This window comes from Emydura macquarii, unplaced genomic scaffold, assembly GCF_026122565.2.
Source record: "Emydura macquarii macquarii isolate MOO-44397 ecotype Brisbane River unplaced genomic scaffold, CSIRO-AGI_Emac_v2 contig_383, whole genome shotgun sequence".
NCBI lineage: Eukaryota > Metazoa > Chordata > Testudines > Chelidae > Emydura > Emydura macquarii.
Window position 1 is genome coordinate 7,802,889 of NW_027130520.1, and position 26,131 is coordinate 7,829,019.

Here is a 26,131-nt window from a genome sequence, read left to right on the forward strand (position 1 = left end):
GTGACCACCCGGTGCAATGGGTGTCTGCTCGGCATATATACCAAAGCCAACCATGTCTGGAGTGGTCTGAGCCTCAGGCGAGCTAGTCTCACTACGTACGTGCAGGCTGCCATATGGCCTAACAGCTGTAGGGAGTGCCTGGCTGTTGTCGTGGGGCATCGGTGCAGCTGGGAAATGATAGAGACCATCGCCTCGAAATGTGGCTGAGGCAGAAAGGCTCTGGCCTGGGAAGCGTCCAGGGTGGCCCTAATGAATTCTGTGTGTTGCACTGGGGTTACTGTGGACTTCTGCTTGTTTATGAGCAGTCCCAGCCTGCTGCATGTGGAGCAAGTGAGGGTCACGCTCTCCTGCACTTGGGACCTGGACCTGCCCCTGATCAGCCAATCGTCCAGATACGGAAAAATCTGCACACCCTTTCATCTCAGGTGGACAGCCACTTCCACCATGCACTTGCTGAACACTCTTGGAGCCGAAGACAGGCCAAAGGGCAGGGCTGTGAACTGGTAGTTGGAGTGAGCCACCGTGAAACGGAGAAAACATCTGTGGCTGGGGAGGATACACACATGAAAGTATGCGTCCTTGAGGCTGAGGGCGGCATACAAGTCTCCTGGATCCAGGGAAGGGATTATGGAGACTAGGGTAACCATGCGAAACCTGAGTCATTTGATATATTTGTTTAGATGACACAGGTCTAATATGTGTCTCAGTCCCACCTTTGCCTTGGGGATAAGGAAGTACCTCAGATAAAACCCCTTCCTCCTCCTGCCTTGAGGGACCATTTCCACCGCTGCTATGTTGAGGAGGGTGTCCACTTCCTACAAGAGGAGTTGCTCGTGAGAGGGGGTCTCTGAAGAGGGACGCAGGGGGAGGGCTGTTGGGGGGGTAGACGTAAACTGTAGGGCATAGCCCCCTGAGCCTATCCCAAGGACCCAACGGTCCTAAGTGATCTTTGCCCATTCGGGATAGAAAGGCCTTAACCTGTTTAGGAAGGGGCGGGGCGGATCCAGGAGAGCAATCAGAGCACCACCCTCGGGCACACCACCAAAACTGTCCCCTCCTGTTGCCCGACCCCCTGGGGGCCCCTGCTGGGGGGCTGAGGACAAGCTATGGGGCAGATTTCTCCTTCTAAACCCCCCTATTCCTGTCCCAATTCCTATAAGGTTGAAAAGTCCTGGGCGGAGACCTTGGCTGCTGCTGCGCCTGGGACCATGACTGATGCCTGGAAGCCTGGGGCGTGTACAGGCCCAGGGAGCGAAGCGTGGCCCTGGAGTCCTTCAGATCAGATTGGTCTGGTCAGAAAATAGGGCCGACCCATCAAAGGGGAGGTCCTGAATTGATTGGTGTATCTCCTGGGACAGGCCCGAGGATTGCAGCCACGAGCACCTTCTCATGGAGATGGCGGAGGCTATGGCCCTACCCGCCGAATCAGGAGCGTTACAGGACGTCTGGAGCACTGCCCTAGCCACCATGGTTCCTTCCTCCACGATGGCGTTAAAGTCTGTGGGCTGGTCCTGGGGCAGGGCCTCAGCGAACCGCCTGAGGGAGTCTCACAAGTTTTAATTATATCTACCCAGGAGGGCCTGATGGTTGGCAATCCTGAACTGCAGACTTGTCGTGGAATAAACCTCTCTCTCAAACAAATCCAGCTTTTTGTTGTCTTTGTTCTTGGGAGTGGACCCTAGCTGACCTTGCCTGTTACGCTAGTTAGCCGCATCTACCACCAGGATACTCGGGGCAGGGTGAGTGAACAGATACTCAAACCCTTCGGCCGGGACATAATACTTTCTCTCAGCCACATTTGATGTAGGGGCGACTGAGGAAGGGGTTTGCCACAGGGCCTTTACAATCTTAAGGACCCTTTCGTGGACTGTGAGGGCCACTGTCGCTGGGGCAGCCGCCACCAGCACATTAAAGAGGCTATCTTCGGCCTCTTCTAACTTTTTAACCTCCAACTCCAAGTTGGAGGCCACCCTTTTGAGCAGCTCCTGCTGTGTCCTGAAATCCTCCAGTGGCGCAGATTGACCGCAGGAGACTGCCTCGTCAAGTGAGGAGGAAGAGGACTGCCGAGGTGCATCCCACGGGTGCGCCCCCGCCTGGCGAAGGGTTGCACCTCCTGAGAGTCCCTCCATGGGGTCCAACTCCTCGTCCGAGGAGTGGTGTCTAAGGGCCCTCTCCTGTGCCTGAGGCACGGATCGCACCCCCGATGACAGGATGGATTGGGGCCCCAGTCCTATCTGGATACCCTATGGGGTCCAATAAGGCCAGTACTGGGGCCATTGACCTGAGGCCAACTCGGGTCTGACTGCACCATGGGCTGTGATGCTTTGTAGGGGCTGTCAGCTCTTCTGACGGCTGTCACCCCGGGAGACCCCGAGTCACTGGACCAGCGGTGCTGTGCCTCTGACCTGGAGAACTGCCTCCGTCACCGCGAATGGTGCTGACGAACGGAGGTGCGCTCCAAAGAGCTAGAGGTACCGGAGCGGCATCTCGGTACTGATGACTTCCAGTGCCGCTTGCTGTGCTGCCATGCAGACCCTTTCAGTGACCGGGGTCGGCGCCGCTCCGAGCTCCTCGGTGCCGAGTCAGATTCCAACAACCGGGTTCCACAACTTGGACTGTGCGGTGCCGGGTCCTGAGATGGTGACTGGGTTCTGCACCACCTTGGTGCGGGCGAACTCCTCGGTGCTGGGGAACTTGGACGGAAGCTGTCTGAGTGCCACCTGGCAGACCTCGACCGGTGCCGCCTCCTGGCCTGCGCTGCCCCCGGTGCCGGGGATCAACATCGGCACCGAGAGGGAGACTCTGCATACTAAGTTGAAGCAGGCTGGCTCAACGCCACAGACCTGGAGCGACTGCTGGGGGAGCATCTCTGCTCTACCCCTGGTGGCTGTCCGGCAGGAGATCTTCCTCCCCGTACCAGGGATCTCCACCACTCTTCAGGGGGACCCAACGCGGGTTTTCCCCATGACACCGGCCCCTTCCCCCTCAGTGGACTTGCCTTATCTCTAACTACTCTTTTTAACAACACTTAACTACTAAACTAATTAAACTACTTAGAATAACAAACAAGTTCAAACAAGGGGAATAGTACTTGCTGAAAGCAAGGCTAGTTCCAGCAACCATCATGGGCGGAAAGAAGGAACTGAGGGGGCGTAGGGCTGGCACTGCCTCATATACTGCAGCATGTGCGTGGGATTCCAGGGGGCGCCGGATCCGGCCCTACGGGATCTGCTAAGGGGAAAAAAGTTCCGGGAACCGTGCACGGAGGCGTGCACTCACCTATAGTGGAATGGACATGAGCAAGCACTCGAAGAAGAACCACAACTTCCTTAGCAGGGGTGATATTTTTCTTTTTAAACCACAGTAGCAGTTAGGTAGGGCCAGATGTGAAAAACAGTGAGACATCAAAAGGTTTAGTCTTACAGTTAGAATCCCTATTCAGTCAGGCAGAACACTGCTGCGAAAAGGACAGAGTGAGAGGGAGAAACTGGTAAGGTGATATGAAAGCATTTCACCTCTGGTCACTAGTTCAGATACAACTCATGGCCCAAATCTGCATCCACAGAAGAAATGGAATAGCAAAACTCCCATTAATTTCAATGGATGTAAGACTGATCCAGTAGAAACCAAAAATCATTCCTATCCAAGGCTGTTCACTGACCTACTTGAAACAGGTCGATAATTTTAGTCCATTTCCCAGCAGTCAGATCTGAATCACAAAAGCCACCAACACAATGGGCACCCTTGTCGTAGTCTTATCAAGAGTTCAAAAACTGAATGAACATGGAATCTGGACAATCCTCCCACTCTTTTAGGTAATTGCTCTGGGGCACTGGGTAGGGGAATGTCGAGAAGCCTGCATTGCTGCAGTCTTTGGTTTCTAGATAGACATAAGATATCGTCTAGGGCTGTTTATCCAAACCGTCAATGAGAACTAAACACGTTAACTTACAGAAAAGCATGATCATTGGGTAGGAAGGCTTACTTAACCAATGCAATTCAGAGCAAACCACATGTATCTTTAACAGCTGTCGCCAGTTACAATCATCAGCTTGAAAAAATAAATAACAGTGCTTTGCACATGCATAGAGCATTTTCAGCCTAGATCTCAAAATATTTTAAAAGTGGGGAAGCAGAGGCAGAGAGAGTTTAAAAGTGTCCCATCAAAGGCCACATTCAGCAAGTCAACTGCAGCACCAAGAATAAAAGTCAGCTCTCCTGACTCCTCTAAATCTTGTGCCTTGTCCACTGGACCACAGTACTTGTGTGATCCTAAGACCCTCTCAATGTCCACTGGCAGAGGGTCCATAACACTAACTCATATCTGGCCTGACATGCTCACTCCCCAACACACTTTGTTATCATATGTATCTAAAAAGTGTCATGTAAGGTACAGTATTTAAACTGATCATACACTGGTCCCGAATATAATTGCGCAATTTATGTGTGTGTGCTAGAAATACACTCTTAAAATGTGTTTGGAAGGCAGTGCATAAACCCAGCCTGCCCTAGACAAAGGAATGTGTATTTACCTGTCTGACTCACTTGATTACAGGCAGAGGACAACAAGAGTACATTTACACAGAAGGTAAACAAAGCTAACAAGTGGTGGAGGAGAGAGTTTAGTGAGCAGGGGATCAGAATCTGCATCCCAGGAAGACTTCCTGGCTCTTGAGGCAGAGACAATGGACTTTGGGAAATATAAAGCCATCAATCCATCAACTTAAGGGACAAAAGAGGCCAGAGCTCTTGGAATCTGTAAACCATGTGGGCTGAATTCTCTGTGACCTGACGAGAGAAGAGAAATTGCCTCAGACCAAGAGTGGAATCTATTAAGCTTTAGACACTAGAAAGAATGAGTTATTTTTGTATTGTCTGTAACCATACTAAACAAGATAAAAAGATAGATATCACTTAAATCTCTATTCTTTACTAATAAACTGATTCTTGTTTTATTACAAAACAATATCAGTGGTGTGTATTAAAGTGACATGTTAGTCTTCAGCTAACCTACCAGGCTGGCATGTGCACTGCCTCTTTGGAGGGAGTGAACTTAATAATTTCTGCGAGAGTCACAGTGAGAGGGACTGGACATTACAGTGAGATGTCTCTGGGGAACTGGCTGGTAACTGCATGGCAAGATTTAAACCAGCAGTCTCAAGGAGTTTGCTGGTGAAGTGGACAGATTGGTGTGGTAGGGAGCTGACAGAGTTTAATGTCCAACAAGGCTCATTCTTCCTGAGGCAGAGAGGTCACAGTGGCTTATGATTCTGGAACATCACACTCACCTCTTCTGCTGTCCAGAAGGAAGCTTGTGCCTTTTTATACATTTTCCATATATCTGGGTATTGGAGTGGGAAGATGACAAATCGACGAGGATTTTTTCTGAGCAGAGGCTCTTCATTTGGTTTAAAGCCATTTTCAACTGCATCTGAAGAGAAACCCTAAAGAAAAAACAGTGTCATTTAAGAGTATTATTTCTCCATTATTCTTCCACTACTTACTTCCTTTTTCATTTTTTCCCATAGGAATTATTTTAAAAATTCCTTTGAATTGGACCATTAGGATATGCACATGCCTGAACCACGTAACCACAGGATCTTTTGCTATGCCCCTTGCTCTACTGCCTGCCATCCCTACTATTCGTTGCCATAACTTGCTGCTTTGTCTTTCTGCCTGGTTCTACCCAGAACAATTTTGGGTGCTTTAAATTAATAAGTAACAACAACAGAAGTTTGCCTCCTACAAGGTGGGGCAATGTCAGGAAACATCTGATATTTCACTGCAAAAAGAAGTTTCTCTGAAGTATGATGGGGAACCCCAATTGCATTGCCATGTGTCACATAGCAAACATGTGCACATTCAAGGTCACGTAACCCCACTACCAGTTTGTGTCTAGCACAGCTACTCAGGGCTTGTCTACATAAGGATGTTACATCACTTAACTTTAGTTTGTTCGCATTAAAGCCCTTGTGTCCATACATACTGTTTTTAAGTAAATTATTTGGCATCAAAAGTTGTAGTAAATAACCCTGTTTGGAACAGGAAAAACTTCACAATGAGTTCTTTTTCCCTCCACTTTAGGATTTGTTTGGATACATTCCTAACTACTCCACTTCTGGCAGTCCGCCCACTCTTATCCCAGACTGTAATGCTTCATGCCTGCTTCAACCTGTCTGTGTACCTGCATGCCTTCCAGTGCTCTGATTTCATCTTGACTGGATGTCATCTCTCTGTTTAAATGCTGATGGGCAGCCAGGTGTGCCCCATTTTGATACCAGATAGTAATGAGCTCATGCATCCAGGGTCATACTCCCATTATAGTAGTTATGCACCTCTATGCTTCTGTGTGGACCCTGCAAAGCTCCTGGACTTGACTGCCCTGTTTGGAGAGCTGCATATCCAGTGCTATCTGGAGATCAGTCACCGGAATGCAAACGTCTACAAGACATTGTTATAGTAAACGATAGCAAGGGGCACTCCCAAAGTGACATATCAAAGCAAAGGAGCTCTGGCAGAAGTACCTGAAGACAAGGGACAAGAAGAGGATGTTCCTAACACGTTGCCCATACTATAAGCAACTGGATAGCATTTTTGCAAACAATGCCACCACCATGATGTGGTGGACAGTTTTCCACAAAGCACACCAGACACCCAAGACACCACAGAAAGTCCCCTTGATCTCACAGAATCATAGGGTTAGAAGGGACTGCAAGGGTCATCTAAAGTAACCTCCCCCCACAAGTTGGAGGATTTGTTGTGTCTAAAATTGTTGCATCTCATGTATAGTAATTTGTTGTATGTCATGTACAGTATGCGGTCCGACCAGGAGATTTTGCTGGGCAGCCAAGAACTGCCTGATGCAAAGGATTTGGATATTATACAAGAACCCCATCTGGACAGCCACCCTGAAACTGCTGCAGTGGAGAGCTCTACCAGAACGTATTACATACTGTTATATAATATAACTGTACAGCGGGATTTAAGCAACATTTTCTAGGTATTGGCTGTCCACTGCAATGTTGGATGGAGCTGGGAGCCACTCTTTGCCTGCTCAGCCTTTAAATACTGCCTTACCTTGTTCAAAATGGCACCCACAGAGACTTAAAGTATAAAACCCATGACCACCAGTACCACAGGGATTAAAAAAGATCAAACACATTGCATGGCAAGTATGTTTACTGTAGTAGCAGATACAGGAACCAACAAAGCAGCAGAAATTTTACTGTGTGTCATAGCTTTACCAATGCAGTGAGATTTTAGGTACATTACATTTTATGGAGGTACATTACCAAAAATCAGCCTATAGAGGCATTACAAAATGCATAGAGATTTCAAGGTGCAAAATATTACCTCACTCACTTTGTTTCTCTAGGGGACAAAGGGATTGCAAAGGATTTTAAATAATTTCCTAACGCTGGTAAAGTTTTGTGTTCAAACCAATCACTGAAAAAGTTTATTTTGCAGTGCACTCTGCTGATCTACCGGTATTTATAAGAGAACTTAAGGCAAAGAGTGTGTTCTATTTTAGCATGCACATTGTATGGCAAAGCAACTCTCTCTAGCTAGGGGCAGCACTAGCTAGGGGACACCATCCTGACAAACAAACAGAGGTGTGGCATATCTTTTCAGTTTGCCCATTGTCTTTTTTAACCATACCCTTCTATGTCTTCTGAGAACTAACCCAAGGGTAACATCCTTCACCATAAAGACAGTGTACAGAGATGCACATGCATTTACTAACCTGTCCTTTGCTGCCTTCCACCCACTCACCCTATAACCCCCCATTCCCCCAGCACTGCTACAAGGGGCCTATATAAGAGGGAAGTAACTTGGAAAACATCTTACCATTGCTAAGCAAACCCCAGAGTGGGAAGAGAACATGGGAATTACATTCCAAAACTGTACAATACAACTGAACAACAATATTTTATCATCGGCATGGAGACTAGGATTGGGACAATAAGTACTTGTCCTTTTTCTGATTTCCCGCAGCACCTTCAAAACCGTGACCTGGACAGACAAGTGCATTATCCGCTGAAATGCGGTCAAACCTCCAAAGGAGAAAAAAAAGAAGACGAGAGGTGAAACATTAATGGAAGCCGAGATTACACCCAGGAGAAGGGCTTAGGGATGGTTTTCTGGAACAATCCCAAAGACTACAAAGGGAGCACATGGCCCTGCAAAGGGACACAGTTGTGCTGGAGCACCTTTTGTTACAAAGGTCAAGCACAGCACCCTAACCTGCACATCATGGGGTAAACAACATAATGGGATCTCCCTTTCAATCAATCAAATTGCAGACCCTACTAACATCAATCAATCCCTCTGGAGATGGAGAACAGTGTTGAGCATGTCACCTTAGGAGTTTGTGAGCTCTCCATAGTTTGGCAATGCCTCAGTTCCATTGGTCAGAGTCTGAACTCCATTCTCGGGTTTTTTGTTTTTGTTTTGTTTTTTTAATTCAACTAGTACTCTTAATTCAAATTTTTGGTGCAATTTGGCTGAAAAATTTCATTGAGGAACAGCTGCCCCCATCAATTACATAACTCCTCGCCTCCCCCCAGTATCAATTCCTACAACAACACATGCACATATTCCTGTCATTACCTTGGTTACAGTACATTTATTACTCACTACTCCCAGCCTCAAAGCAGGAACACATTGCCTCTCTGACACTGGGGGCATTTTGCAGAGGCAGCCTCTCCAGCTGTCCAAAACATTCAGAAAAATCTCTCACCTCCTACTCCCACCCATCCTCCAGGATCTCAAAGCACTTATCACACCATGCACATAATGATGAGATGCATCCAGACTTTTCATTAGTCGTCATCCTCCTACCCTACAGCCTTCCAAAAGCACATTCCACTGGCATTCTGCACCTACTCGCCATAAAGTCAAACTGTTCCTTTCTCTTGTCCAAGTGTCCAGTAAAAGGCTTTGGGCCACAGGAGCAGAGGGTTAGCTGAGTCTCCCAAAATCATGGAAGGAATGTCCACAGTGATTTGGGGAGCAAATATTTCATCATACATCCCTGTAAATAGTCCAGGAATTTCTAAATATCCTGGCGTTATGGACCTTTCCAATGAACATTGGTGATTCTTCCATGGAGATCACCCTGGCCTTGAAGCACCATGCAGAACTGCCCCTTCCTGTTGATAGTCTTTTTTGTGTGTGTGTTTGCGTGCGCGCACACGTGTGTCTATCGGTCTATAGGCATGCAGGTCCCACTGATAGCACATATGCAGTTCAGGATTCACATCCACACAAAGTCGTCAAACTCCTGTAGACTTCCCAAGATTCAATACATGGCACAGAAGTATAGCATTGGAAACCTCCATGAAAACAGCCCCAACAGTTGATCTCTCAACATCAAACCAGTTAGCTACTGAATGTTAGTAATCAGGGGTTGTTAGTTCCCAGAAGGTGATGGCCGCACGCTTCTCCACGGGGAGAGAAACTCTCACATTGGTGTTCTGCTGCTGCAGCTCTGGGGTGAGCGCTGAACAGATCTCTAGGAGAGCGGTCTTTGTCATTATGAAGTTCTGCAGCCACTGTGTCATCCCAGCTCTGCAATAATACCCCATCACACCAGTCATTCTTACCTGACTGGACCCAGAAGTGGCACTCCACTGCATAAAGCTGCTCCGGGTACATGTTCTGAAAAAGTAACTGCTTGATTTCATCCTCCTGCTCCTCCATCTGTAGCCACATTGCCACTGCACCCAAAACCCCAGAGCCAAATTCATCCAGCTGAGGGGCTGCCAATACATGTGTATCATCCTCTTTGCACTAATGAGTGTGATAAGAGGGCTCAGCAGTGCATTCTCCATGCAGCATGACAGCAGCTAGAAAATGGTGCTGGCAAAATACAGATGAATTATGGGTTGCCAGGAGAGGAATTATGGGAGTTTGTTAATTTGACCCCAAATCCCAAAATTCCTGTAGCTTCTGGTAGGCACCCCACAATGTACTGTGAGAAAAATCCCACAGCGTAAAGCCAATCACATTGCATCACAGGCTATCTGCCCAGAATACTGAGCAGTTAATTCAGACAAGTGCAGAGCTCTGTGGGCGCAATGATTAACAAGGAAAGTACAATAAAAATGGCATAGAGTAATGTGGATGCATTTCAATTCAATATAGTCAAACTGCTACATTTGGAACCAATAAACTAATCCGATGTAACATCTCCATGTAGACAAGGCCTCAGAGGCCACTATAAAAAATTAAAAAGGAAGGGCACTGTCAGTTTGAAACAGTCATAAATAAATTAAAATTAGTTTTAGGTGTTATGCTTGAATCACTCTGCCAATTTTTGTGGTTTTAAAGTCACTATCTTATTTTCTTAAAATTGTGTGAAAAGTGACTAAACAGGGGAAATAATAAAACACACCATTCACAAAATGCTGGCCTATGCACAAACTAGACAAACTGGAAAAAAATATTTTCCCCATCCCCCACATCTTTAAGTTAGAGTCATTTTACATATAACCTGGAACAACATGACCCCTCCACCCTCCCCAGCAGGATCCTAGAACAGCAGCAGATGCAAAATATTTAAGACACATATAATTAAAGTTGACAGTGTGCCTTTAAGCAACAATCTGGAATATAGCAGCTATAACACTAAGTAAATGAAAAAAATACAACTTGGTAAATTTAACAATATTTGATCATGCTAGGATAATCAAAACTATGCATTTCACATTAAATTCACTAAAACATGAAACTGGGGAAGAGCAATTTGTAGATTCCCTACTGTGTTCTGCGCTGTGGTTAATGGGACATTATTAAGATTGCAAAGCAACATTAGTGTTTGTGGGTGGGCCTGGGAAACCATCCTCCTAACACAAATTTAACCAAATTCTGTCCTCTCTAACAACATTGCCCGGCTCCCAGATAGGCTGAGAATTTGGGGCACAGTTAGCAAGATGATTATTTAAGGGGTGCCTCAATGTAATGAAAAGATGAGGATGATTTTCCAGTTACCAATAGCCTTCTACTGAAAGAAAGAGGGAGCTCAGCTGCTTGCTCAGTGGCAGGACGGCCCTGTTGATAGGGCAATGACTAGGATTCAGAGGACCTGGATTCTAATCCCATGTAAGATAAATATGAAATTAAAGAACTATAATTAATTTAAGTTTGGTTAAGGAAATATTGTTTGTTGTAAAGAAAGGCCCCAACTAGCAAACAGAAGGAAGGCCTTGAAAATAAGAAGTTACAAGGCAAGAAGGAATAAAGTAGGGAGAATGTTTGGTTCAAAGAATAACTGAGATAAGGGGAAATTTCTAAAGAGAAGGCCTCTGACCCATAGGAGTGACTGCAGATGGTTTTAAACAAAACAAAAATAATCTGTCTTCAAATGAGCCAACATAGCCCATCCCAACCTGTCCACCATAGTGTTAAAACCTATGTGAACCCAGCTACAATGGAAAAATCTATTGGGCAGCAAGGAGGAGGGGAGGAAAGGCATTGGGAAGAAAGGCGGTTGTAAATCTTACCTGGATTAAGACTAGAAATAACTGTCTCAAAGTGGTTTTTAGCTGAACTCAGTGATCGGCAAGGACATCATTTGTTTGTTAAAGGGTATAAAAAAATAAAACTCTTAGAGGATTCATTGCTAATACCTGCCTAACTACATTACAGCCAACCAACATGAGTCTAATCACCCCTGTTTGTAAGTATCTTGATCAAATGCTTATAAATGTTTTGTTACTGTTTAGGTGTAGTAAATTGCTTATTGTTTAGGCTTTTTAGGCATGTTCAGAGTAACTGTACTGGCCTTTGGATTTAATAAAGGTATTTATGGTTAAATTAGTGTTTGGTGGTTTCCCATGTTAATAATTTCAAATATTATTAGTAATTCTAACATCCTGGCTCAGCCACCAATCTACTGTGTGATGTTCAGAAAGTCACTCACCTCTCAGAACTTGTTTTCCTTCTCACTGTTTGTCATGTCAGGGATTGACTCTTACTAAGGCCATGTCTACACTACCATTTATGACAGCAAAATTTATGTCGCTCAGGAGTGACAAAAAAGCCCAAGCGACATAAGTTTCACTGCCATAAGTGGTGCATGCACAATACTACCGCTGCTCATTGATATAGTTTTATTATGTCAGCGGGAGAGCTCTCTCCCATCGGCATAGAGTGGCTACACGAGCCATCTTACAACGAGGCAGCTGCATCAGTACAGCTGTACCACTGTAAGCTCGCTAGTGTAGACATGGCCTAAACCCAGGTCTATGAGACCCAGGCTTGTGGACTCAGTGCTTCCAAGCACACAGATGAGCATCTGCACTGCATTGTGTGCCCGTGTTTACAACTGCTGGACCAGGTCTCACAACCACGTTAACTCATCCATTCTGCACTACACAGATCTTTTGATTTGGGTCTGCGGCTTAACTTGTGTCCACACTGCAAAGTGACAAGGTTTGGATCTGAGCCACAGCAGGACTTGGGCTCTCACCCATCCATCCTAGCAAAATCCTAGAAACCATGACCTGAGTGCTTGCTAACCCGAGTCAGTCTGAGTTGAGTGTGGACAGAACCGGGGCTTGGGCTCAAACCTGATCAGAGCCTGGACAGTACCTAGCAAAACAGGGTCCTGATCTTGGTTGGGGCCTCTAAGCTCTACCGGAATACAAATAATCAACAAATTGTGCAGGGATCCCTGCACAGCTATCAATATCTAAACAGTGGTGTAACAGACAAGTCACCAAATATACTTGGCCTCCACTGCTTGAGGATTTTGTTTGGATTCTAGTGAATTTCAGCATTGATAGAATGCATTACAAACAAATGAACTATCACAACCTTCCCAAGAGAAGACAGGTAAATGCTTTATTTTTAAGTCAAACCCCTTACCATTACTTAATGGGGAGGGCTTAACCAAATTTCCTTATTTACATTTATAAAGGAAAAAGAACAAATACATGTAAACACTTAAAATTTATTTGACATTTACACATTCCCTAGAATTTAGCCACTGCTATATAATATAGGTCCTTAGAAAGTGTTTGAACTCTCCTTGGGTGCCCAGAGCACCCCCCATTGAAATCAAGGAATGCACGCTCAGATCCAGATCAACAAAGCTAACCCATATTTTAAAAGCAAAATGTTTTGCCAAACTAAGAAGACCAAACCAAAGGGTGTTGGGCTGACCTGATGTTCATTTTTAAGACACTTTTCTATGCAAAAATGTATTTCATTAAATAGATGCTGTCAACTTAAAAAACAAAACACACTTTTATCTGAATAACTTCACCAGCTATCGTTAGCCGTAACATCCTAAATCACTATGTCCAAGTAGAGATTAGAGAACAATGCTTCAATGCACAAAATATATTGAAACAACAGAGGACACCACTTGGTGTTAGCACACCTGTTATCTCTGGGAGACATTCACACAACAGAGAAGAAAAATAAATTAAAAAAAACACACACATCCAGGAAGATGTAACTGCAAAAAAGAAATAGTAATTGCAAAAAGCAGTAACCTTAACTAAGGCTTGGCCTCCATTAGTAATTTATGTGGATATAACTACATTGCTCAGGTGGGTGAAAAATATATGCCCCTGAGCAACGCAGTTCTACCAACCTACTCCCTGGTGTAGATAGTGCTATATTGACCGGAGAGCTTCTCCTGTCAACATAGATACCACCTCTCCGGGTGATGGGAGTCCCTCAGGAGCGCTCCTGTCACTTTATGTCGTGTCTTCACTGGTGCGCTACAGCTGCGCACTACTGCAGCATTCTTAGTGTAGACAAGCCCGGAAAGCAGGAGTGCACACTGACCAGCACAGTCCTCCCAAGCCCAAGCACTCAGACATCACAAGTCTGCCCCCACCCGCTAAGTTATGAGACAGTTTTTAGGTCAAGGAAATGTGGTAGAAGGAGCGGGGTTTTTTATTGCCTCCCGGGTATTCAGCCTTTCAGGGTCACATTTTCCAGCCTTTCTTCACCATCACAACAGAGGCTCAGGGGGGAGGGGCGGGTGCAAGACGCCTGTCGGGTAACCCCATGGCTCTAGGAACCGGCCGGGGCGTTACAAGAACACAGCACACGCTAGGGCACGGGGAGCCATGAGCAGCTGCCCCGGCCCGGCATCAGTCATCACCATCCCCCGCCAGCCACGCGCCGCCCGTGAGACACACGCAGCCCGGGCTGCCCGCCAGCACCCGCTCTCAGCCCGGCGCCTCCCCCAGGGCGCCCAGCCCGGGCCACCCGAGACTCCCGAGCCAGGCCGCTGAGGGTCGGGGGCGAGCGCAGCCGCGAGCCAGCTGGGCACGTGACCCGCAGCAGGGCGCCCCGGCAGCACTTACCCGCTCCGGCCCCGCGGCCTCCTGCGGCGGAGCGCGAGCCCGGCGCTCGCCCATTGCGCGCAGCGGCCGAGTCAGGCTGCGGCGGCTGCGCCACTGTCCAGAGCCCGCAGGGACTCCGGAGGCGCGCGCTATGCCGCTGCTGCGCGAGTGCCCTCGGCGGGGTCGCGGGAAAGAAACGGCGCGTGTCTGCTCCGCTGGTACGGAGCATGCGTGTTCCCACCGAGCATGCTCGGTGAGCACGGCCGAAGTAAAGCCTCTGCCCTGGCTCGGGAGGGAAGAAGAGTCTGTGACGCTGTCCCCAGCTGTTCACGAGGGCGGCGCAGCAGCGGCATGAAGAGTTCTGAGCGCGCGCCGGGCCTGCGAGGAAGGGGCTGGGCAGAGCGGGGCCCAGGGCAGAGCGGGGCAGGCGCGATGCGCTGCCGAGCAGGGCCCGCCTCGAGGCGGCCAGGCGCGGGAGTGGGCTGAAAGCGTTATTACCCCGGCATTGGGCGCCAGGCGGTGCAACGCTACCCCAGGGTCCCAGCCACCCGTGCAGGGCATCGCGCTGCTGAGAGTGAGGCCGTGAAATATTTTATCCCCCCGTCAGAGCGTCTTCCTGCGGTGTGCAAGTCCCACGGCTGCCCAAGGCCTCGTGCAGCGAGCAGGCTAGCCCCCCCCCAGCCCTGGGCCTGTCCCCACCTGCAAAGGGACATTCACGCCCTCACATTCCTTGCTATTTAAACTCTTCTTTTTAGTACACCACTCACTGCCTCATTTACCTTTGTTAGAGGGGATGCAGCCTGCTATTTAATTGCCCCTTTAAGAGCAAGCCATCGATGATTTAGATAATGGCATAGAGAGTACACCTATAAAGTTTGCAAAGGATACCAAGGTGGGAAGGGTTGCAAGGGCTTTGGGGGACAGGATTCAAATTCAAAATGAGCTGGACAAAGTGGAGAAATGGTCTGAGGTAAGTAGGATGAAATTCAATGAGGACAAATGCAAAGTACACCACTTACAAAGGAGCAATCAGTTGCATACCTACAAAGTGGGAACCAACTCCCTATGTAGGAGTATTTTGGAAAGGGATGGTGGGGGCGGGCACCTGGGGGTAAGGCCTAGTGGATCACAAACTATGAATCAACAGTCTAACACTTGCAAAAAAAAAGCCAACATCATTCTGGGATGGATTAGCAAGAGTGTTGTAAGTAAGACACAAAAAGTAATTATTCCGTTCTAATCCCCGCTGATTAGGCTTCAACTGGAGTATTGTGTCCAATTCTGGGCATCATATTTCAAGAAAGATGGACAAATTGGAGAGAGTCCAGAGAAAAGCAACAAAAATGATTAAAGGTCTAGAAAACATGACCTATGAGATAAAATTGAAAAAAACTGGGTTTATTTAGTCTGGAGAAGAGAAGACTGAGGGGAGACAACAGTTTTCAAGTACATAAAAGGTTGTTACAAGGAGGAGGGAGAAAACAAGGTTACTTACCAGTAACTGTTGTTCTTCAAGATGTGTTGCTCATATCCATTCCAATATAGGTGTGTGCGCGTCCCGTGCACAGATTCCTGGAACTTTTTTTCCTTAGGAAGCCCCATAGGGTCGGCTCAGGTGCCCCCTGGAGTGCCGCGCTCATGCCACGGTACATAGGGTGCTGCCGACCCTGCGGGCCCTCAGTCCCTTCTTTCTGCTGACTCCGACAGTGGGGACGGAGGGTGGGTGTGGAACGGATATGAGCAACACATCTCGAAGAACAACAGTTACTGGTAAGTAACCTTGTTTTCTCTCTTCGAGTGATTGCTCATATCCATTCCAGTATAGGTGATTAAATAGCCATACCTTGGAGGTGGGTAGGAGCCAGCGTTGAGCTGCTCTCATCAGCACGGCTCTGCCGAAGTCCGCGTCCTCTCTCGCCTGCTGCACGATGACTTAGTGGGACATGAAGGTGTGGACCGACGACCAGGTCGCTGCTCTGCAGATGTCCTGCAGGGGCACTCGCTCCAGGAAGGCCGCGGATGAGGCCTGGGCTCTGGTTGAGTGCACTGTCACAGCTCCTGGAAGTGGCACCTTCGCCCACTCATAGCAGGCCCTAATACAGGCGGTGATCCAGGTGGAGATGCGCTGGCTGGAGACAGGTGAGCCCTTCATCCGGTCCGCCACTGCCACGAACAGCTGAGTTGACTTCCGGAACGGTTTGGTCCACTCGATGTAGTAGGCCAGGGCTCGTCTGACGTCCAGCGAATGCCATCTCCACTCGTCCTCCGAACCGTGTGGTTTAGGAAAGAACACAGGGAGGAAGATATCCTGGTTATAGTGGAACTGAGACACCACCTTAGGCAGGAATGCCGGGTGGGGTCTCAGTCGGACCTTATCCTTATAGAAGACCGTGTAGGGGGGCTCCGAGGTCAATGCTCTTATCTCGGAGACCCTCCTAGCCGATGTAATGGCCACCAGGAAGGCTACCTTCCAGGAGAGGACGAGCAGCGGGCATGTAGCCATGGGCTCAAAGGGGGGGTCCTGTCAACATGGCGAGGACCAGGTTCAAATCCCAGGGAGGCACTGGGTCACGGACCTGCAGATACAGCCTCTCCACCCCTTTGAGGAACCTGACTGACATGGGGTGGGAGAACAGGGATCGCCATTCCATTGGCTGGTGGAAGGCTGAGATGGCCGCCAAGTGCACCCTCAGGAAGGCCAGTGCTAGACCCTGGAGCTTGAGGTGGAGCAGATACTCCAAAATCACCTGTATGGGTGAACAGCTCGGTGGGACACCTTGGGACTCCACCCAACAGGTAAAACGCTTCCATTGGCCTGGTACACCACCTGAGTGGAAGGTTTTCTGCTGCCCAGCAGAACCTGCTTGACCTGTAAGGAGCAGACTCTCTCTCCCTCCGTCAGCCACGGAGTCTCCATGCCGTCAGGTGGAGGGAGTCTAAGTCCGGGTTCAGCAGGCAACCCTGGTCCTGGGAGAGCAGGTCGTAGCGCCCCGGGAGCGGGATTGGTGTGTCGATGGACAGGTCGAGCAGCATTCTGTACCAGTGCTGCCTTGGCCAAGCTGGCTCAATCAGTATTATGTCTGCTCTGTCCCTCTTGATCTTCAAGAGGACCTTGGGTAGGAGCGGGATGGGGGGAAACGTGTACGTGAGGGTCCCCGTCCAGTCTAGAAGGAACGTGTCGGAGAGGGAGCCCGGCTCGTGACCTCAGAGCTGTGGCAACAGGTAAATGATGATCCCCCAAAGTCAATAATGAATCGATTGAAAAGTTAAGGATTTTATTAAAACAACAGGAATATAAAAACTAGATTACTTTTTACTTATACGGTTGGAAAAAAAAAGGAGGGGGGGAGGCTATTGCTTTCAGGGCAAGTTATGAACAAAAACTGGGAGAGAAAGGGTTAACATCTTACCAATCGCAGAAGAAAGAGTTGCAACATGACACCCAGAAGCTAATCAGCAGCAATACAGAGCCGGCTTACACGGTTCGGTTCGCGCTCGGAGTCGGGAGCGGGAGAGACAGGGACGGGCCAGGTGATCAGTCTGGCGGACGGTGAGTTCTCTCTACCGGAGCCTGGGGCATGCCCCGGCTTTATACTAATAGCTTCAGGTAGCCGTGGTTACTCCGGATTGGAGGGGAGACATTTGAACCAGGACAAACTTTTGGCTGGGTGATGAGCCAACCGTTAGGGTGGCTATGCTACTGGTCACGTAGACAGTAGCTGCCGGTCACCTGGGCAGTTTCTGGAGGAGCGAGGAAATGGCCTAATAAGGTCAGGTCGCGATTTCACTGAAGCACCGAGTGGTTAGGTGGGGGCGAGGGGTGGACATGTCAGGTACTGTGTTGCAACAAGAGCGAGCAGAACTTCGGGCACTTCCTGTTCCAGGACGACATGAACAGGTCCAGTTGGGGAACCCCCTACTTCCTGAAAATTGAAGTCACCACCTCCAGGTGCAGTGACCAGTCGTGGTGGGGTAAGAATGACCTCCTGAGGCAGTCCTCCTCGTTGTTCCTGACCCCCGAGAGGTGAGAGGCAGATATGTGGAAGTCGTGCCTCACAGCAAAGTCCCAAAGTCGAGTAGCCTCCTGGCAAAGAACTGAGGAGTGCACTCCCTCCTGCCTGTTCATATAGAACATGGCCGCCGTGTTGTCCATGAGGATCTGAACCATCCTGCCCCTCAGGAATCTGAGGAAGACCTTGCAGGCCAAGTGGACTGCTCTGAGCTCCTTGACATTGATATGGAGAGTCCTTTCATCCTGTGACCAGAGCCCCTGGGTGCTCAAGTCTTTGCTGATGTGGGCCCCCCATCCCACGTCTGAGGCATCCGTTATCAGAGTCACTGAAGGAGCCAAGTCTCTGAAGGGGACACCCCTCAGAACCTCCCCAGGGTTTGTCCACCAGTCCAGGGAGGACAGTACTTGGGTGGGAACCGTGACCACCCTGTTCAGCGAATGCCTCGCTGGTACATATACCGAGGCCAACCACCCTTGGAGAGGCCTGAGTTTGAGGCGAGCCAGCCTCACCACATACGTACATGCCGCCATATGTCCCAACAGCTGAAGGCAGTGCCTGGCTGTTGTCGTGGGGGACTTGTGTAGATCGGCGATTATGGCGGCCATGGTCTCGAATCAAGGCCATGGGAGGAAGGCCCTGGCCTGGGTGGCATCCAGGGTGGTCCCTATGAATTCTATGTGCTGCACCGGGGTAAGCGTGGACTTCTGCTCGTTGATGAGCAGCCCCAGTCTGGGTGCATGTCGCGCAGGTGAGTGCTAGGCTGTTCCTCACATGGGTCCTGGACCTGCCCCGGATCAGCCAGTCGTCCAGGTATGGGAAGATCTGGACCCCATTGCGGCGGAGATGGGCCGCCACCACCACCATACACTTTGTAAAGACCCTGGGGGCTGACGAGAGGCCAAAGGGCAGGGCCGAGAACTGGTAGTGGCAGCCAGCTACCATGAACCTGAGGAACCTTCTGTGACGGGAGGATGATAACATGAAAATACGCATCTTTAAGGTCAAGGGCAGCATACCAGTCCCCTGGATCTAGAGTCGGAATGATGGAGGCTAGGGAACCATGTGGAACCTGATGCGTCTGATGAACCTGTTCAGACAGTGGAGGTCTAATATGGGCCTCAGGCCCCCCTTGGCCTTGGGGATGAGGAAGTATCATGAGTAAAATCCCCTTCCCCTTTCCTGTGGAGGAACCTCTTCCACAGCTCCAAGCAAGAGGAGGGAGTTGACCTCCTGTATGAGGAGTTGCTCGTGAGAGGGGTCCCTGAAGAGGGACGGGGCAGGGGGAGAATCCAAGGGGAAGGCCGTAAGCTGGAGGGCATAGCCCCTGAGGACTACGCCGAGGACTCAGCGATCCGTGGTGATGGTTTCCCACTCGGCATAGTACGGCCGGAGCCTGTGGGCAAAGGGCTGGGAGAGATCCAGGGGAAAGGAAGAAGTGCCACCCTCTTGCGCACCAACAAAACCTTTTATTTCTGTTATTGCCCTTGCTGGGGCCCTGCCGAGGACCCCGAACAGTCGCGGCGGTTGGGTGCCTGGTAACGATCCCGATCCCTCCTGGGTTGAGCAGGTCTGGGGGTCAGCCTGGGTGGAGGCAGCGACTGCCTCTGGGCCTGAGGCCGAGATTGGCGTCTTGCGGCCTGCAGGGTGTAGAGCCCTAGGGACCTTAGGGTGGCTCGCGAGTCTTTCAGGGCATGGAGCTTCTCATCTGTTTTATCTGAGAAGAGGCCAGCGCCATCAAATGGGAGGTCTTGTATCACTTGCTGGACCTCTTGGGACAAGCCTGAGGACTGCAGCCAGGAGCAGCGGCGCATGACGATGGCCGAAGCCATCACCCTGCTGGCAGCATCCGCTACATCACTGGCTGACTGCAATGCTGCGTTTGCCACTGCCACGCCTTCTGGGTCACAGTGGCGAAGTCCGCGGCCTGGTCTGGTGGCAACACTGACTGGAACCTCTGCAGCGAGGACCACAGGTTGAAGTTATACCTCCCAAGGAGCGCCTGGTGGTTAGCGATGCGCAGCTGCAGTGCTGCAGTGGAGTACACCTTACAGCCAAAGAGGTCCAGCTTTTTGCTGTCCTTGTCCTTAGGGGTGTTGCCCTGGCTGCCCTGTCAGTCGCGCTGGTTGACAGTGTCCCTGGGGCAGGATGCGTGTATAGGAAGTTGAACCTTTCCTTAGGGACATAGTACTTTTTCTCTGCGGCTTTGGAGGTGGGGGCCACAGAGGAGGGGGTCTGCCAGAGGGTCTTGGCAAGCTTCATGACCCTCTCGTGCACCAGCAGGGCGACATGTGATGGCCCTGCCGACCCAGATGTCCCAAAGAGGGGGTCCTCCTCCTCTGACATTTCTTTAAGTTCCTTGTTCAGATTGCCCACCACCCGCTTCAGCAAGTCTTGGTGGGCCCTGAAGTCAAAGAGGGGGGCCTTACAGTCCCTGGCCACCACCTCAACTGGGGAGGAGGAGGAGGACTGTGGGAGGGGCCCCATGGAGGGACCTTCCTCAGGGTCCGAACCCTCATCAGAAGGGTGACCCTGGTCTGGTTGACCCGGAAGCGGGGATGCTGGCTGGACCACCGAGGAGTGGATGGACGTAGTGCCCTGGCCCATCTGGGTACCCCATGGCCCCCAGTACGGCCACTGCCAGGGGCCTTGGGGCCATGCCGGTGCCTGCATCGGTGCCTGCTGCATGTCTGGCTGGTGCGCATGGGATCCAGGGCCGCTAGACCGACGTTTGTGGCCCCAGGATGGTGAATGGCCCCGAGATGATGATGACGACAAGCACCGGTGCCAATGTCTCCGGTGCCGTCGGGGGGACAAGCTGCTGGAGGAGCTGGATGTAGATCTCCTCCTGCGCCTCGACCTCTTGCGGAGATGCTTCCCACCTCGGGATTGGGAGCAATGTCGCCTGTGTCTCCGCGAAGCCGACCGAGAACGCGATCGACTCCGTGGTGCCGAGACGATCGGTGCCGGAGCAGGTGGTGCCAAAGCACTTGATGCAATGATGGGCACCGTGGCCTGCGTCGGGGATCTTGATTGACGCCGCCCGCAATGTGTAACCCGTGCACCGAGGACCGCTCCGGGCTGCACACCGGGGTTAGGGATCGGTGCCGAGTCAGGCTCTGTACCGAGGTACCCGAGCTGGAGCTGCGACCCCTGCGCAAGGCGGAACTGGAGCAGCGTCGCCTCGTGCGTTTGCCCCTCGGTGCCGTGGTGTCAAGGAGCTCAATGACTCAGAGTCGGAGCTAGGAGGGGAGCCCGCACTCTCGACCCTCCTTGACTATCTGGGGGGAGACCTCGACTCCTGTCTCCTCCATCCACCGGGGCCACCCAGCACGGGTTTATCTTGAGATGTCGGTCCCAGAACCCTTGGCCGAGGGGGGGACGGAGGCGTGGGCAGGCCCATGAGGGCGTGTGCTGCCGCGAAAGCCTCTGGCATCAACGGCCCTTGCAGGGGCGCTCCCCCACCCCCAGGAGTCGGGGGAGGCTCCCTGCGAGGAGATGCCGGTGCCAGAGTAACCTCCACAGCACATGGCTGGGGCATCTCCTGTGTCACTCCCTGCTGTACCGGTCGCAGAGAGGAGTCCATGTGTGCGGCCTCAGGCCTCTTCTTCTTCGGCACCGCAGGCTTCGGTGCCGATGCCGTTGCCGGCGGAGTGCTCCGCACTGAGGAGACACTCGGTGCTGCCAGCGATCGCGATGGCTTGGAGTCCGGGTGGAGCGCGGACTCCATCAGGATAGTCTTCAGCCAGGCGTCCTGCTCTTTTTGGGTCTGCGGCTTGAAGGCCTTGCAGATCTTACACTTTTCTTGTCTATGCTGCTCTCCGAGGCATCGGAGGCGGCGATCGTGAGGATCACTCACTGGAAAGACTTTTGCACACACGGTGCAGGTTTTAAAGCCGGTGGATCCAAGCATGGCTCTACTGTAGCCCCTAAGGGCACTATCTACTCTCTAACTTTTCTCTACTATCACAATAATCTATCAACAATCAACTAAACAAAGAAACGCACTAGAACGCAAAGGGAGGCTACTTGCGATATGCAAGAGGCAGACGTTCCAGCAACCGTCACAGGCGGAAAGAAGGAACTGAGGGCCCGTGGGGTCGGCAGCGCCCTATGTACCGCGGCATGAGCACGGCACTCCAGGGGGCACCTGAGCCGACCCTACGGGGCTTGCTAAGGGAAAAAAGTTCCGGGAATCTGTGCACAGGGCGCGCACACGTCTATATTGGAATGGATATGAGCAATCACTTGAAGAGAGAAAAACTGATCTCCTTAGCCTCTCAGGATAGGAGAAGCAGCAATGGGCTTAAATTGCAGCAAGGGTGATTTAGGCTGGACATTAGGAAAAACACTGTCAGGGTAGTTAAGCACTGGAATAAATTGCCGAGGGAGGTTGTGGAATCTCCATCATTGAAGAGTTTTAAGAGCAGGATAGACAAACACTATTCAGGGATAGTCTAGATAATACTTAGTCCTGCCATAAGTGCAGGGGACTGGACTAGATAACCTCATCAAGTCCCTTCCAGTCCTATGATTCTATGAATAATTGACAATCTTAATGGCTGCTAGTAGCTTTAGCAATCACATCACCCATTGTTTCCAGTGGAGCGCTTCCTGTCTGTAGTGCAGCATTTGTTTTTAATTCTAAGTTTTTGTTCTTGTACGCGTTTATTCTTTGGGATCACATGACATCGGGGGGGGACTGATTTCCTGATTTGGTGTCAAAACTTCTCCAGTTTCCTTTGATATACCAATGGGGATTACCTTCAACGGTTATTTTGCCTCTTTCTCCAGCAGTCTAATGCTTTTTTGCATGTCACCACTTCTGTGTAAAACTTGCTTCCTGCATGTTCACCACAGGCCAGATTTTTAAAGGGTGAAAGCACACAGATGCTTTTGAAAATCTCCCTAGTTGCATAAATACCTTTAGACATGTGACCCTAAGGGCGCTTTACTATTTTGATTGAAGTCCTTCTCAAAGGTAAATATCTGTTTTTTTACTAAATATAAGTGGGAGACTAGCAACCACAAGCATTCAAAAATCATGAATTATATACACACACACACACCCCATGAAATTGAAATACATATGTTTGGGTTTCTTTTAATTTGCCCTTTTGTTTCTGAGCCTTTGGGGCACACTGGCTTTGTATTTTTGCTATTTCCTTTTCCAAAAAATTCCTTTACAGTTTTAGGTATAACTGTTCTACATTCCTGTAACATTCAATAGCATTTTGGTCTTCCACTAATTTATGAGTCCCCCCCCTCCCTTTGTCATTGAAAACTTACTAAAAATCGTTACTGCTATAGGTCATTCCCCATCCTGGAAACACCAAAGTGCACACTTCATTCTATTTGGTGCATATATAAATGTTGATTTTTCTACTGAATTGTGTATACTTCTGATTGTATATTTTAATTTCATAGCCTTTATCTATGCTACATTTCAGTGAGGTTCTTCATTCTGACAAGTTTATTGTTCTGTCCTGCCAAAATCAAGGATTTTCTAAGATGAATTACCCTGTTACTCCTTTGCACTGACTAAAGTGCCTTTTCTCCACTATGTTTTTACAGGGAGATAGGTAATTAATGCATGTTAGTTGTCCCACAGTAAAAGCACACATTTCTCAATACTGAGGACATGGAATATAATGCTGACTCAGATGTTAAATTAACCATTATTCATAGCTTGACAACTCTGATATTGATTGTGTGCCTAACATTGCTCCTTCACAATCAGAGGTATTTGTTTCTGAATGTCTGCAGCTCCCCCCATTTGGGTGAGTGACAGTTAAAGCATTTTAAACTAAAGGAATTAACAGAGGTTTCCCCCTCCCCAATTTTCCTTCCCTTTGCTTCCCTTATTAAGGGCATGTTTAGATGGTGTGACACTAAAGTATAAAGTTAATGTACATGTCACAGCACCTTAAACCCGTGTAGATGCTTTCATTCAAAAGTAAAGTGGTGTTAGTTTTGAGAATGGCAGTGAGGGTAACCACAGAAGATTGCAGGAGTCCTTCCACAAAACACTATTAATCATCAGGCTTATGACCTGTCGAACATTTTTAAAAGTTTGTATAGTCCAGGGGTATTCCCCATCCATCAGACCTTCCCACTGCTGGACCAGTGAAATTGTGACAGGCATACTCTCAGGTGTCACAACTTGCTACCCCTGGTCTATAGAATGAGGAAGGTGAGAGATGGCAACCATCCAGCACAATTTGCTAACCCTGAACCAGAGGATGGGGAAAGGCAGAGGCATTAAATTGTGACGTGGCAGCAAAAAAACACCTAGATGTCAGTAACTGCTACTGATAGCAAATTGTGATGGTAGCAGTTTGTAATATTACACCTGCAGTTCCTCCTCCTTGAGGTGGGGCACGTGGCATGAGCTGACCCATCTTGCACAGCCTTGTTCCAGTGGCTGCACTGGCTTCCATGGCACTAGCCTTCAGACTGCACTGATGTCTGATTGCAGTGTGCCCACAAGCCATATGCATCCAACCCCCTGCCCAGGCAGTGCCCATGGGCCTCCACATGTGTGATTCTATCACTGCATGTGCAAACTGAGCAATCAGCCTGTGCACAAGAGGCGGGTGGGGTCTGAGAATGGGGAATGGCCTGTCCCCATTAAAGTAAAACTGAAAAATCCACCTGGAAAGAGCAAATGGTCTTTTAAAATCCTTTTTTTGAATTACACCAGGTTTTGTGGAGGTTTGTTTGGAATTGGAAGTTAACAAATAATTAAAAAGATTTTGATCTTATAACTATGTGTGCTCCACACATATAGACTTCTCCTGCTCCTATTAATCTGCCAAACCCCAATTTGTACTGAAAAAAACAGGACCCCTCCAACCAGAAAAGGGGAAAGAAAATAGAAAAAATTGTGTGCCATACCCCAGATCAGTCTTACTCTCTTCCTACACTCAAGGGCAATCTGACCTGGAATTGCAAGCATTTATGAAGAGCAGCAGCCTTGCCATGCCCAGAGATCAGAGAAAGCTTCCAGTGTCCAAACTTTGTGTAAAACACGAATTCATTTCAGTTTATAGAGCATCTCTCCATAGCTCTAGCTGCTGTGATCAGCACAAATGAGCAACCACTTTGGCACAGACCATGTTAAAAGTTTTGTTAAATTTAGGTAATAGGTTTTGGGATTAAACCATAAAAGAGTTATGAAAGGGCAGAATATTGAACACTTGTCTCCACTCCACTCTTCTCTCTGGCACCTGGACCTATCACTTTGGTGTTATTTGATTCGTTTATCTTTTTCTCGCTTCTGTATTCAGGCTGTTGCCAAATCCTGCCTCTTCTTCCTGGCCCATCCATACCACAAATTCAAACTGTGCATTTGCAAATCAGTTGTGACCAATTTACATCATATACAGCTGTCATAAGAGAACAAAGAGGGGACAAGGACTGTGCCTGCCTATGTGTCTGTACAGCACCTAGCACAGTCTAAGTACTACTGCACATCCACACCTACCACTGTGCTTTGCTATTTGTGTTGCTGCATTCTGGGAAGATTTAGGTAGTTACTCTCAGCAGTGGACAGACTAAATGGAGGACACGCATATAGAGCAGCACCTGGGTAATGCACACAGGGATGTCCCATCAAACAGAGCTGGGAGGAAGGAGGAGCAGCCAAACTGATTGCAAAGGCAGGATGGCTAGGGGCATTACTGTCCACCCTGCAAAACAGCAAGGGTTACTAAGGGTTACAGAAAACTAGGCTAGTCCCCTTGACTGCCAGGGTTAGACAGTATTAATCAGGTGTGAGCATAAACCATAGTCAGAGCAAACAATCCCACTAAT

General features: G+C 49.2%; 1 protein-coding gene across 1 annotated transcript in view; it reads right to left on the reverse strand.

Moving 5' to 3' along the window:
- RRM2B (ribonucleotide reductase regulatory TP53 inducible subunit M2B) overlaps positions 1-14,487 on the reverse strand; it is a 36,829-nt gene extending 22,342 nt beyond the window's left edge. Inside the window, exons 1-2 of the mRNA XM_067537332.1 lie at positions 14,328-14,487; positions 5,289-5,444 (exon numbers count right to left, since the gene is read on the reverse strand). Coding sequence (XP_067393433.1) covers positions 5,289-5,444; positions 14,328-14,381 — 210 coding nt within the window. The 5' untranslated portion in view covers positions 14,382-14,487. The remainder of the gene's footprint in view (positions 1-5,288; positions 5,445-14,327) is intronic.
- Between the last annotated feature and the right edge of the window lie 11,644 nt (positions 14,488-26,131).